We start from the raw sequence: 13,189 nt of genomic DNA, 5'->3' as shown, positions 1-13,189 counted from the left end.
AGATGTATTACGTTAACTCTTCAATAACGATGATACATTTAGGATACCAACATTTGTATTTATCATTTTATAATCAACAAAGATTGGAGTGTTGCAAAATGTTAAAATCATTTCATAAAAAAACATAATTATAACAACTCACTCCGCGCATGCACGCGGGTTATCATCTAGTATGTTAGTGAAGGATGAAACTATCCATTAAAATAGTATTTTCATATTTTTGAATTTTTCTCAAAATTTATGTGTTAACCCGTACGAAAATATTGAATTTTTTGGTAAATGCTCTATATACTGAAGACTACGATCTTTAGTGTTGTTTTAAAATTTCTAAACACATTCTACATTTCTATTAATGTATATTAAACTCTCTTTCATGGTACATGGGCATCATTTTAATTTTTTTGTCAATTAATTTAATAAAACTTCATAATAGTCCATAAATTGGTGGAGTAACCACTATAAAATCAATATTCTTTAGAAAAACGGGGACAACAAAAGTTTCAAACATTTTTGACCTTCATCATATGTTAGTGAATGATGAAACTTTGCATTAAAAAAAAAAATTTAATACTTTTAAATTTTTCTCAAAATCTATGTGTTAACCTTACGAAAATGTTGATTTTTTCGGTAAATGCTCTATATACTAAAGCATATGATCTTTAGTGTTGTTTTAAAATTTCTAAAACATTCTACATTTGTATTAATGTACATTAAAATCTCTTTCATGGTACATGAGCATCGTTTTAATTTTTTGTCAATTAATTTAGTAAAACTTCATAATACTCCATAAATTGGTGGAATAATCACTATAAAATCGTTATTCTTTAGAAAAACGAAGACAACAAAAGTTTCAAACTTCTTTGAGCTTCATCATATGTTAGTGAATGATTCAACAATACATTAAAACAGTATTTTTATATTTTTGAATTTTTCTCAAAATCTATGTGTTAACCCCTACGAAAATATTGATTTTTTCGGTAAATGCTCTATATACTGAAGCCTATGATCTTTAGTGTTGTTTTAAAATTTCTAAACACATTCTAAATTTTTATTAATGTATATTAAAATCTCTTTTATGGTACATGAGCATCGTTTTAATTTTTTGTCAATTAATTTAGTAACACTTTATAATACTTCCTAAATTGGTGGACTAACCACTATAAAATCATTATTCCCAAAGTAAAAACGGAGACAACAAAGGTTCCAAACCTCTTTGAACTTCATCATATGTTAGTGAAGGATGCAACTATGCATTAAAACAGTGTTTTCATATTTTTCATTTTTTCTCAAAATCTATGTGTTAAACCCCTACGAAAATATTGAATTTTTTGGTAAATGCTCTATATACTGAAGCCAATGATCTTTAGTGTTGTTTTAAAATTTATAAACACATTCTAAATTTGTATTAATATACATTAAAATCTCTTTCATTGTACATGTGCATCGTTTTAATTTTTTTTCGATTAATTTGGTAAAACTTCATAATAGTCTATAAATTGGTAGACTAACCACTATAAAATCACTATTCTTCAAAAACAAAACGGAGACAGCAAAGGTTCCAAACCTCTTTGACATTCATCATATGTTAGTGAATGATGCAACTATGCACTAAAACAGTGTTTTCATATTTTTGAATTTTTTCTACAAATCTATTTGTTAACTAACCCCCTACGAAAATATTGATTTTTTTGGTAAATGCTCTATATACTGAAGCATATGATCTTTAGTGTTGTTTTAAAATGTATAAACACATTCTACATTTGTATTAATGTATATTAAACTCTCTTTAGTGGTACATGGACATCGTTCTAATTTTTTGTTAATTAATTTAGTAAAATTTCATAATACTCCCTAAAATTGTGGAATAACCAATACAAAATCGTTATTCTCTTGAAAAACGGGGACAACAAAAGTCTCAAACCTCTTTGACCTTCATCATATGTTAGTGAAAGATGCAACTATGCATTAAAACAGTATTTTCATATTTTTAAATTTTTCTCAATATCTATGTGTTAACAACCCCTACGAAAATATTGAATTTTTCGGTAAATGCTCTATATACAGAAGCCTATGATCTGTAGTTTTGTTTTAAAATTTCTAAACACATTCTACATTTGTATTAATGTATATTAAACTCTATTTCATGGTACATGGGCATAATTTTAATTTTTTGTCAATTAATTTAGTAAAACTTCGTAATACCCCCTAAATTGGTGGATTAACCGCTCTAAAATCACTATTTTCTAGAGAAATAGAGAAAACAAAAGTTCCAAACCTCATTGACCTTCATCATATGTTAGTGAATGATGAAATTACGCATTAAAACAGTATTTTCATATTTTTGAATTTTTCTCAAAATTTATGTGTCAACCCCTACGAAATACTGATTTTTTCGGTAAATGCTATATATACTGAAGGCTATGATCTTTAGTGTTGTTTTAAAATTTCTAAACACATTCTACATTTGTATTAAGGTATATTAAATTCTCTTTCATGGTACATGAGCATCGTTTTAATTTTTTGTTAATTAATTTAGTAAAACTTCATAATACTCCCTAAATTGGTGGACTAACCCCTATAAAATCGCTATTCTTTAGAGAAACGTAAACAACAAAGGTTTCAAACCTCTGTGACCTTCATCATATGTTAGTGAATGATGCAACTATGCATTAAAACAGTATTTTCATATTTTTTTTAATTTTTCTCAAAATCTATGTGTTAACCCCTAAGAAAAATTGAGTTTTTCAGTAAATGTTTTATATACTGAAGCCTACGATCTTTAGTGTTGATTTAAAATTTCTAAACACATTCTACATTTGTATTAATGTATATTAAACCCTCTTTCATGGTACATGGGCTTCGTTTTAAATTTTTGTCAATTAATTTAATAAAACTTCATAATACTTCCAAAATTGGTGGACTAACAACTATAAAATCGTTATTCTCTAGAAAAAACGAAGACATCAAAGTTTCCAAAAATCTTTGACCTTTATCATATGTTAGTGAATGATGCAACTATGCACTAAAACAGTATTTTCATATTTTTGAATTTTTTTTCAAAATCTATGTGTTAAGCCCCCCTACGAAAATATTGATTTTTTCGGTAAATGTTTTATATACTGAAGCTTATGATCTTTAGTGTTGTTTTAAATTTTCTAAACACATTCTACATTTTTTTTAAAGTATATTAAAAACTATCTTTCATGGTACATGGACATCATTTTAAATATTTGTTAATTAATTTAGTAAAACTTCGTAATACTCCCTAAATTGGTGGACTAACCAATATAAAATCACTATTTTTGAGAAAAACAGAGAAAACAAAAGTTTCAAACCTCTTCGACCTTCATCATATGTTAGTGATCGATGCAACTATGCATTAAAACAGTATTTTCATATTTTTAAATTTTTCTCAAAATCTATGTGTTAATAACCTCTACGAAAATATTGAGTTTTTCGGTAAATGCTCTATATACCGAAGCCTATGATCTTTAGTGTTGTTTTAAAATTTTTAAACATTTTCTACTTTTGTATTAATGTATATTAAACTCTCTTTCATGATACATAGACATCGTTTTAATATTTTGTCAATTAATTTAGTAAAACTTCATAATACTCCTAATTTGGTGGACTAACTACTATAAAATTACTATTCTCTAGAAAAAAAGAGACAACAAAGGTTCCAAACCTCTTTGACCTTCATCATATGTTAGTGAAGGATGCAACTATGCATTAAAACAATATTTTCATATTTTTGAATTTTTTTCAAAATCTATGTGTTAACCCATACGAAAATATTGAGCTTTTCAAAATGTGTAGGTTAACCAATATGAAAATATTGATTTTTTTCATGATAAAACTTCATATAGTGCTTAAATCACTGGAGTAACCAATATGAAATCTTTACCTCTAAAGAAATGTAGACAATAAAGGTGTCAAACATCTTTGACCATCATTATATGTCACTGCACGACGATGAAAACTATGCATTAAAACGTGATTTTCATATTATTCTCAATATTTGTGGATTAATTCCTACGAAAATATTAAGTTTTTGGTAAATGCTGTATATACCTCTTCGGTGCTGTTTAAAAATGTCTAACCACACTATTAAAACATATTGTGATTGGCAAATATAACGAATCTGTTAAAATGAAGCATACATAGAGAAGAATTGTGCAAAAGGTTGTACTACGATTTGAAACCCTTTAGAAACAATTCTGAGTCCTTCAGAAAAAATCATGAACCCATCATAAACAATTATGGAGAAGGAGAAGAAGATTAAGAAGAAGACTCTGTTTGGTAAAGTTGAGAATCTTCTCACTTGAATTCTTCAGAGAGAACAACCCACAAAGACATTCTCTTGTCGCATTATTCTTGAATCTGTTTTTAGAGTTAAAGTGTTTCCTGGAGGAATTTGATATTGTGGTTTGTGTATGTTTTTGTCAGAGAACATTACTGTGGCATCATTCTTGGATTTGAATTACCGTTTTGTGTGTTGCAGAGGATGGGAGAAGTTGGGTAGGACGTTTGTAATCGGAAACGACGAGTTTCCGGCTTCTCTGCTGGATCTTCCTGCTGTTGTTTGAGTCTTTCAAAACTTATGATGATTCTGGATTTTACTACAAAGCTGCTTTGATTTGGCAATGCACAGAAGATCATGGTTAGGGAACCGGGTGATCCCGCGCCTAAAACAGTTGAATTACACTCTGTGGAGGCCCTCCTTCCTTTTCAGCTCTAAGCCTAAACCTGGAATAGCCACTTTGTGGTGGAGGCCCTGGCTCCCTTGCAGCTCTAAGAAAAAGTTCCAGTAGGGGTGTGAACAAACACAAATTTATATCCATTTAAAGTCTAAATCACACATTGTGCTAAGTTCCAGCAGGGGTGAACGGCATACTAAATTAATGCACCCGTATATCAAATAGTTTTTGATTACTCGCGGAAGAAGAAACACCATTACTCATGTCTCTAAGTTCATCCTCCTTGAGAGAAGCCTTACCCTTTGAAGGACAAAGATGGAGAGCCTTAACAAAACTTACAAGCTTGTCTTTTGCAACTGCAGATTCGTTTAAGTTCTTGGTCTTCTGCTTCATGGTAAAATATACTATACAAACGATGCAAACTCTGTTGGAACACACACACATGCAAAGTTACATTTTCTATATATCATCAACCATCTGCACTTCATCACATACTCATATGAACGAATCAGAACCAATAGTAGATAAATGCTATATATATATTTTTTACATATTTCATAGTCCCCACTAGGAACCTGCTGGACTACATACATCTATAGTTGAGATCTACACCATGTCTTCCTACTTATTTATAAGATGGTAAAAGGTTTTTATAAAAGAGACACAACCATTAAAGAAACTAGACAAGACTATTAAGAGAGTGAAGAATCAATCACTGGCTTCCGGAGAACGAAGCTTTGCTCTATGGATTGGAGAAGATTGGGATTAAATCGTCTAAAGTCCCCTTTTGATCTCAAATACGAGCGGGTTATTAGGGATTATAATCTTATATAGTGGTTATTATTTTACATTTTAACCCCCCATAATCTCTTTAAATACTGTTTTGTGCCTACAATTACCTATTTTACACAATGTCCCCCCCTTAAAAGATCTAATTTTGGTTTGTTTAAGGTTCATAAATGTTATTATTGTCCATATTTTGAGGAGGAAATTAATTATATAAATAGCACTGTTGGTGTTTTTATTAACTGCTGAGAAATTATTTGGGTCAGATAATAAATCTTGAAACTATAGGAGTTAATAGTAAATATCAAAAGAGTACTGCGTCCTACTCCTTACTCTATAAAGATTAATCAAGTCTGCCAACTTCTGATCAGAGCATTAAAGGTTCTGTTTCTGTAACCTGAGTTTCGGTTTCTCTACAAGCAAAACATCACACACATCTTTGAATCAATCGAAGAAATAAATAACAATTAACAAGAACACACGCAGTCTGCATTTTTTTTTCCTAGGCACTCGGTTCGGTTAAATGTGCAGGCAGCTAATAAAATTTTGAATTGAAGACACTGCCTCTATCAGAAGTTTCACTGCCTCTCGAATACTATTTTTTTTAGGAAGCTTCTTGATAAACCCAGATTAGGGTTCATCGTGATTTGTAACAGAAAGGGGAGAAGATCAGAGGAAGAGCAAAGGTGTAGGGAAGAAGATAGAGAGAGAAAGAAAACTTGAGGAAGAATCCTCTTGATAATTGAGAAAATCACCAAAATAACTCTGAACTTTAAAAAAAATGCTAAAACAAGCTCCAACTCATATATGAGCAATTTAAATCTCCAATTTTTGAATATTGGCCATTTTAATCTTGTTCTTATGTTAGACTCAGCCATTTTAACTTAACAATAATCAACTGTTAACTTTAATTAAAAAACACTTAACGTCTGTTAAAAATGTAAAAGTTACGTAGTTTTGAGTAATTAAAAACAGAGGAATAAGAAAAACTAAAATCTATGGCGTAACTTTCATATGGATATAATGACTTTATATGCCTTTAACGAAGACGAGAAGATCACATCAAACTCGTACTTGTCTTTATTCGGCTGATACTAAACATATAATTTGAAACCAACAGTTAGTTTCTTGTGAGTCAAGAAATTGAATCTTAAGACAAAAACATTGTTGATTTGTCTTATTTGTTTCGTCATTATGTGCAGCTACATCAATTAATCAACACAATATTTTTTTAGTTTCTGTAAATATGATGTCATGACGCCTGAGCTCCAGTAGATCCTACGTCTTCTCCTCCGTCTAAGACTTTATTATCCGCCCTCATGGATTCAGCATCTTCTCACTTCATCTGTGCCATTTTCTTCTCACTCTGCAAAACTCCGTTAACATGAGAATGAACTCTTTACGGTTAATTTAGAACAACAAAATGCTGAGCCTGCGAACTAATGACTTTAACTAACAAAGACTGACTTGAGGCTGTGGAAGGGAACAAAGGATAGTTTCAAAACAGTCTTTAACTCGAATCAGACATGGAACTTAACACGGCTCTGGGTCAGCAAAGGTTCCATGGTCTTCCGCTCTCGTTCTCAGCAGCTATACCTAAATTCTCTGTCATCACATGTATTGCAGTCCATGAACGTATGGCAACGGGAGAGAGGGTTAAGATAGAACTCTCAAGTTGATGCATCGTGTAGTCTTTGCACAGAGACGCAACCGCATATTTTTACTTTGTGGAAAGGGTGGTGAAAGATACGAAAAAGTAATGTCAAATTTAACACATTAAAAAAAAGTAAAAAGAATTAAGTTTAAAACATGGATACCCGTAGATGAGTTAAAACACTGAAAAACATAGCTAAGTTCAAACACACGAATAAGTTCAACCACACGTGAAATAGATAAAACAAAGACACAATCACACTTGGGGCTGAGATGGTCCTTTAGATGGTCCTTGTGCTTGAGATAGATCTCTCTGCAAAATATAACATAGTGGTTAAAACTGATCGAAACAGAGTCCTTTTAATTAGTAATTAAACAATGAGCATCATACCGAAATTTCTTTTCTTGGTCGACCTCTTGGTATTTTGGGCGCATTCTCGACCCTCTCATTAGCACAAGTTTGTATGTTATGACCTTCTTCTCGACAGTTAGAGCAAGTCATGATACGTTTGTCCCTGCTTAACTTGTTCTTGTTGGACAAAGATGAAGATTCATTAAGACCTTTCTTCCTATTATGATTACTTGGTCTTCCACGATTTCCTACTCCAAATGGTGGTGGCAGAACTCCTATCCTACCTAATCTAGACCATAACTTCATGCCTTGGACAGGTTTGATTCCTCGACTATATGTTTGCCGCCACTTTCTTGTTGTGTAGTAATCAACCACATAATCATCAAACCTAATCTTCTTTGCAATCATGACACATGCAGCATGTATACAAGGAATTCCTGTCACCTGCCATTTCATACAGCCGCATGTTCGCAAGTTCATGTCCACACTATATGTAACACTATGATGATCAATCTCATGCAAATTTCCACATGCTAAGTACCTTCTGCAATCTTTTGCCTTCTCCTTTGTCAGTTCAATCTCAGTATGTGCCCTCTTAGTAAACTTAGTCTTCAGTCTACTAGCAATAATAGCCCTCTTCGCATTACAGACCATACACTGCCTCCTAATATCCTCTAACATGTCGAGTAGTGGTTTTTCCTTGCTTCTCTTATGGTTTTATTGAATGACTCACAGAGATTGTTCAAGTTGTCATTGCAGCATGATCTTTGTCTAAAGAATGCTCTAGACCATGTTGGAGGATTTTGGAGAAGAAGAGTGTCATGCGCACCTTTGTTGTACTTCTTAAGTGCTTCTAAAGCATCCTCATACTCTCCTTTGGTGTAACAGTGTGCTATGATCCAGAACATACGCTCTAACTCTGGATCCTTACTATCTCTCTTCCAGTTAGATAGAATGTGTCTTGCACACATACGATGTTCAGCTTCAGGTAGTTCATTTTTAACAGCATTCACCAAACCCTGCATATCATTAAGTATTTTAGTTACACTAACAATGAAAACATAACGAAATACTTCTAAGCATTAACTACTAACCTTTTGTTTGTTTGATATGATGGTGAATTTAGCCCCATCTTGTAGTCCAAGGTCTCCCTTCAAGTGTTTAACAAACCACTCCAAATTGATGTTGTTCTCCACTTCCACCACAGCCCAAGCTATTGGAACAATCCTATTGTCACCATCTCGTCCGCAGCCAACAACTGTCCTTTGATATCCCATTTCAGAAAAGCCCCATCTAAACCTATGATTGGCCTACATGTTTCAATCCAAGTCTCTCTCTGAGCTGCGAAACACATGTATAGACGGTCAAACCTCTGTTTGCTCTGTAAAACTGGTCCTGGGACAGTTTCAATCTCCATCGTCGAGTAAGGATTTGTGCGAAGAATCTCTGCTTGGTAGTCCCAAATACGAGAAAAATGAGCTTCATGACTTGCTTTTCTTTGTCTATAAAGTTTAGACTTAGCTTTACCACATTGTTCCTCTGTGACAATTAGATTATATTCTCTCTTTATCTCATCAGCCATCTCAGTCCTTGTGAGCTTCGAATTCAGTCTTTGCCTTTCTTCAAACAACATAGCAATTGAAGATGTCTTTAACATCTTCGAGTATCCTGATCTTAAGCAAGTATGCTATTCACATAAACTTTAATCTGCATTTTATGTCTTCTCCTTTCATAAGAGCAATATATTCTCCAAGGACACTTAGACTCTACATCAGAGCACTTTGCACCAAGTTGCATAGCACATGATTTGTACAATTTGATGTCGTACCTTGTTCTTAGTGAATACCTTAGGAGAGCCACTTTGAAGTCAGATGCACAACCATACATCTTTCCCAAATACAAAAGCTCTTCACAGCCTTGTGTATTTGCGACCTCTTCCCTACGCTCCAACTCTTCTTCATCATCATCAGACGACAATGGATCAGGAATAGTATCATCATTCCAAATGTCATCTCCATTGTCCCCATCATAATCATCCATCTCATCTTGGACAACATCTCCGAACTGGCCTCGTAAGTCTCCGACAATTTCTTCTTGGACACCTATTCCATTCTCATCAACCTCATTCTCAAAACCAGCTTCAGCCTCGTCTTCAACAACCTCACAATCATCATTCTGTTCCACAGCTCGATCATCATCTCTGACATGTTGTCTTACACTTTCGACAACTCTCACCTCGCCATCACCCGATTCACCAGTGTGACGAACACTACCAAATTGCCTAATCTTAGCCATCCTTTACAATTGTGTCCCGGAGAAGTTTCGTTGCACCAAAAACAACAGTCACCGTCACCACAAGAGTTGGGGATGAAGGAGTTAGGGTTCGACGGCTTTTTTTCTTACGTATTGCATTATTTCTTTTAATTACTAAAACTACGTAGTTTCATAACTTAACAGATGTTTATTTTTTATTAATCAAAGTTAACGTGAACTATTTTTAAGTTAAAATTACCAAGTCAACATAAAAACAAGATTAAAATGACCAATATTCAAAAGTTGGGTATTTAAATTGCTCATTTATGAGTTGGCATTTTTTTTGGTCTTTTTTTTAAAGTTTAGAGTTTTTTTGGTGGTTTTCTCCTTGATGATTTGTGATCGATAGATTGTTTACAAGGCAAAGCATAACTTAAATACAAAAACGTAAAAGACATTTCCCTCACTGCTGGGCTCATTCTGCAGTCTGATATTGGCCCATACGAGGCCCACATGACTCAGGCAGCGTTGTTGTTGCAGGCTCTAAAGGTGAAGTTGTTTCTGGTTCTATCAGCTCTCCATCTCAAAATAGTTTCTGAGGCGCTGCCTGCTCGAAAACATCCGATTATCAAGGTAACATCATCTCTCCTATTCTAACCTGTGTATTTCACTTAGGAGTGATAAGGTTTGGATGATCATCAGAGTTTATGTTCAAGATGTCACTCGTGGTTCTGTTTCCATTCTTTAATCAACTGAGACTAATGAAGGTTTTGGGCTTTTAGATTACCAGAGCTATGCAAGACCTTTGCGTCTCTTACCAGCAGAAGAAGTGAAAGTTTCTAGTGCGAACCCATCATTCACTGTGACCGAGTCTCGATCTCTTTATAAGGTGAAGCTGCAGACAAGTAATGTGTTCGGGTCAGGGATCAGCGACATGAATGCTAGAGTTCTTATCTGCTTGATAGACGACAAGGGTGATTCGGTGTTACAGACAATACCTGCAACTTTGTCAAGGAATGATGAAATCTTCAAGTTTCAGAGAGGCTCCGTTGATGAGTTCACGTTTCTAGGGCTGAAACTGAGTAAAATCAGAGCTGTTTGGATCAGTCTTGAGTCTGGTTAGCTTCTTTCACATAGATAACTTTGTTTTAGTTAAGCTTTTGGGAGTCACTGATGAGTCATGTGTTGTTCTGTTTTCAGGTTTTAGGACAATGGAGAGTTGGAGGAGCGAGCTCGTGGGTTGTTAAAAGACCTGTTCTTGGAGAGACCAATGTAGAAGAAGTCTACTGTTACCGATATGATTTTGAAGTGGATGATATCTTGCTCGGAGAGAGCAGTGACCTGTCAATGGTGGAACTCAGACCTTCACGTATCACTGAACTCACTGACTCCCATCAAATCTCTTCATCTTCAGCTCCTTGTAATATTGGCAGTACAGTGGTCTCCAACAAGGAAAGCATGGAAGAATACGCAAACTTGAAACTCCCTCTGCTTCTCTATGATGCACTTCTCATCCTTCTCGGAAGCTCTGTCTTCTCCTTCTCTCTAGCTGAAAATTCTGCCGTTGCTTTCTTCTTTGGTGGAACATTTGGATTTCTCTACTTGCTGCTCCTACAGAGATCCGTAGATGAACTGCAAGGTTCCGGTTTTGAGTCTCGCGTTGGCCATAGGATTATCGGTTCTAGCTGTCAGAGGTTACATTGGAGAACACGTTTTTGGTAGGTACAACAAGAAGTTGTATCAAGAACGTGTTTGTTGATTAATTCAACAACACATTTCTTTTGTGTTTTTTGGTAGGTGCAACAAGAAGTTTCACCAACTCCCCATAATCTCCTATAAATAACCACACAAGGAGAAGAAGAACAGTATCCCAAAACAAGAAAAACAGAGAGAGAGAACGAGAGAGAACAGAAGAAGAAAAAAAAAATTTCTCACAAAAAATCTTCTTTAAAAAATTACGAGTAATTTCTGAGTGTAAAATTTCCTTGATTGATAATAAAAGATCTGTAGCAGGTCCGGAGACGTAGGCAACATTGGCCGAACTCCGTTAACAATTGTGTGTGTGTGCTTCTTTCCCGCTCCCATAAATTCTGGTTTACCATAAAATTTGACCGCGTATTTCCTAACAAGATTGTGGTGGGGACTCTGGGATTTCTTGTGTGCAAAGTAGCCGTTGTTTTGGCTGCGTTTAAGCCCTTGAAGGATGGGTCTTAACACTTTTAAGAGAGACAATGGTTTGTCTTCTCCTTTTCCTGGGAATCTCTCACTTGAGTGTCCAAAAGCCTGAAAATAGATGTACATAACTTTGTATACAAAAGATATATGTAAATAAGAATAGATCCATGTGTGTCTTCCATACATCATATATAATTATGATTCAGATATTTTCGACTATCCAGAATATTTCGTCGTAGGTTGGTTTCGGTTCCGGTTCTTCGAATATTAAAATTTTGGATCCATTTGAATATTAACAAATTTTAGTTTGGTTTGATTTTTCGGATCAGAATATTTTGCTCAACTCTATACAATAGTGATGATACAATATAGTTAATTAATAAAACTGTTATGTTTTAAAATGTAATATTAATAATTATGTACTACAACTAAATTTACAAATATATTTTATATTATTTAATACAAACAAAAATTTAAAATTTAAAACAAATATCTATGCGGTTGTGTGGATCGACTCTAGTTAATTACCAAAATTTAACAAAGTGGATGTTAAATAAAGATAAAATAAAATTACAATTGACTGCAATTAACAAATTTGTTCAAGGATTTTAAAATCTGAAATATAAACATAAATAAACATAAGGAGTAAATGATCATACAAAATAAATATAATTTATTCCTTTCCTTTTTCGTGTGAACGTCTCCTCCGTTTGTTGAAGGTAGTTTTGTCAAAAAAAAATGACACAAGTTACAACTCAGAGTGTACATCTAGTTCAAAGTACTGTATGTTGTAAGGATATCTCCATAATTTGTAATGTTATCTTATCTGACCACATATAAATTATATGTTGTGGCAAATTTTGTGTGGATGCTCCAGCTTGTCTTTCCATCTTTCTATCCAAAGCTTTGTCTTTTCTTCTTTGTTAATAATTGACACTCACTTGTGAGGTTTAATTTTTTTTTTTTTAAAACAATGTTATAGTTGTTGGAACAAAGCCTTTAATTTCATCTTTGAATTCTCTGCAACTAGATGCATCGTTGAGCTCTCAGCAATTATACGTCTTTGTAAGACGAATTTATTCATCTTCTTTCTTTTCTTCTCTCCAAACAATTCTCCCAAAAATTATCTTTTCCTTGAGTTTATTAAAAAAAAAACTCTTTGTGTAGCTGCAGCGATGGGTGGTTGTCTCTCTGTCTCAGTGTCATGTGAAAAAGTTGCGGATAGTTTTTCTCAATGGTTATGTGTCAAAGCGAGCTATATTCACAACCT

General features: G+C 33.8%; 1 protein-coding gene and 1 pseudogene across 1 annotated transcript; one reads left to right on the top strand and one right to left on the bottom strand.

Moving 5' to 3' along the window:
* Nucleotides 1–7,395: 7,395 nt before the first annotated feature.
* LOC125583390 lies at nt 7,396–8,145 on the bottom strand. The gene is made up of 2 exons (XM_048750241.1): nt 7,531–8,145; nt 7,396–7,452 (listed from the first exon to the last, which is right to left on the bottom strand). The coding sequence occupies exons 1-2, from the start codon at nt 8,143–8,145 to the stop codon at nt 7,396–7,398; spliced, it is 672 nt and encodes a 223-aa protein (XP_048606198.1).
* Nucleotides 8,146–10,517: 2,372 nt separating this feature from the next.
* Nucleotides 10,518–12,107, top strand: LOC125583918 (annotated as a pseudogene).
* The last annotated feature ends 1,082 nt before the right edge of the window (nt 12,108–13,189 follow it).

This window comes from Brassica napus, chromosome C3 (genome assembly GCF_020379485.1).
Source record: "Brassica napus cultivar Da-Ae chromosome C3, Da-Ae, whole genome shotgun sequence".
In the NCBI taxonomy this organism is placed as follows: domain Eukaryota; kingdom Viridiplantae; phylum Streptophyta; class Magnoliopsida; order Brassicales; family Brassicaceae; genus Brassica; species Brassica napus.
Note: the sequence above shows the minus strand (reverse complement) of the source record. Positions and strands in the feature narration are given on the sequence as shown.

Coding starts and splice junctions, on each gene's coding strand:
- LOC125583390 (XM_048750241.1), bottom strand. CDS start 8,145: ATGGTCTGTAATGCGAAGAGGGCTATTATTGCTAGTAGACTGAAGACT. Junction 7,453..7,530: donor GACCAAGAAAAGAAATTTCG/GTATGATGCTCA, acceptor TATATTTTGCAG/AGAGATCTATCTCAAGCACA.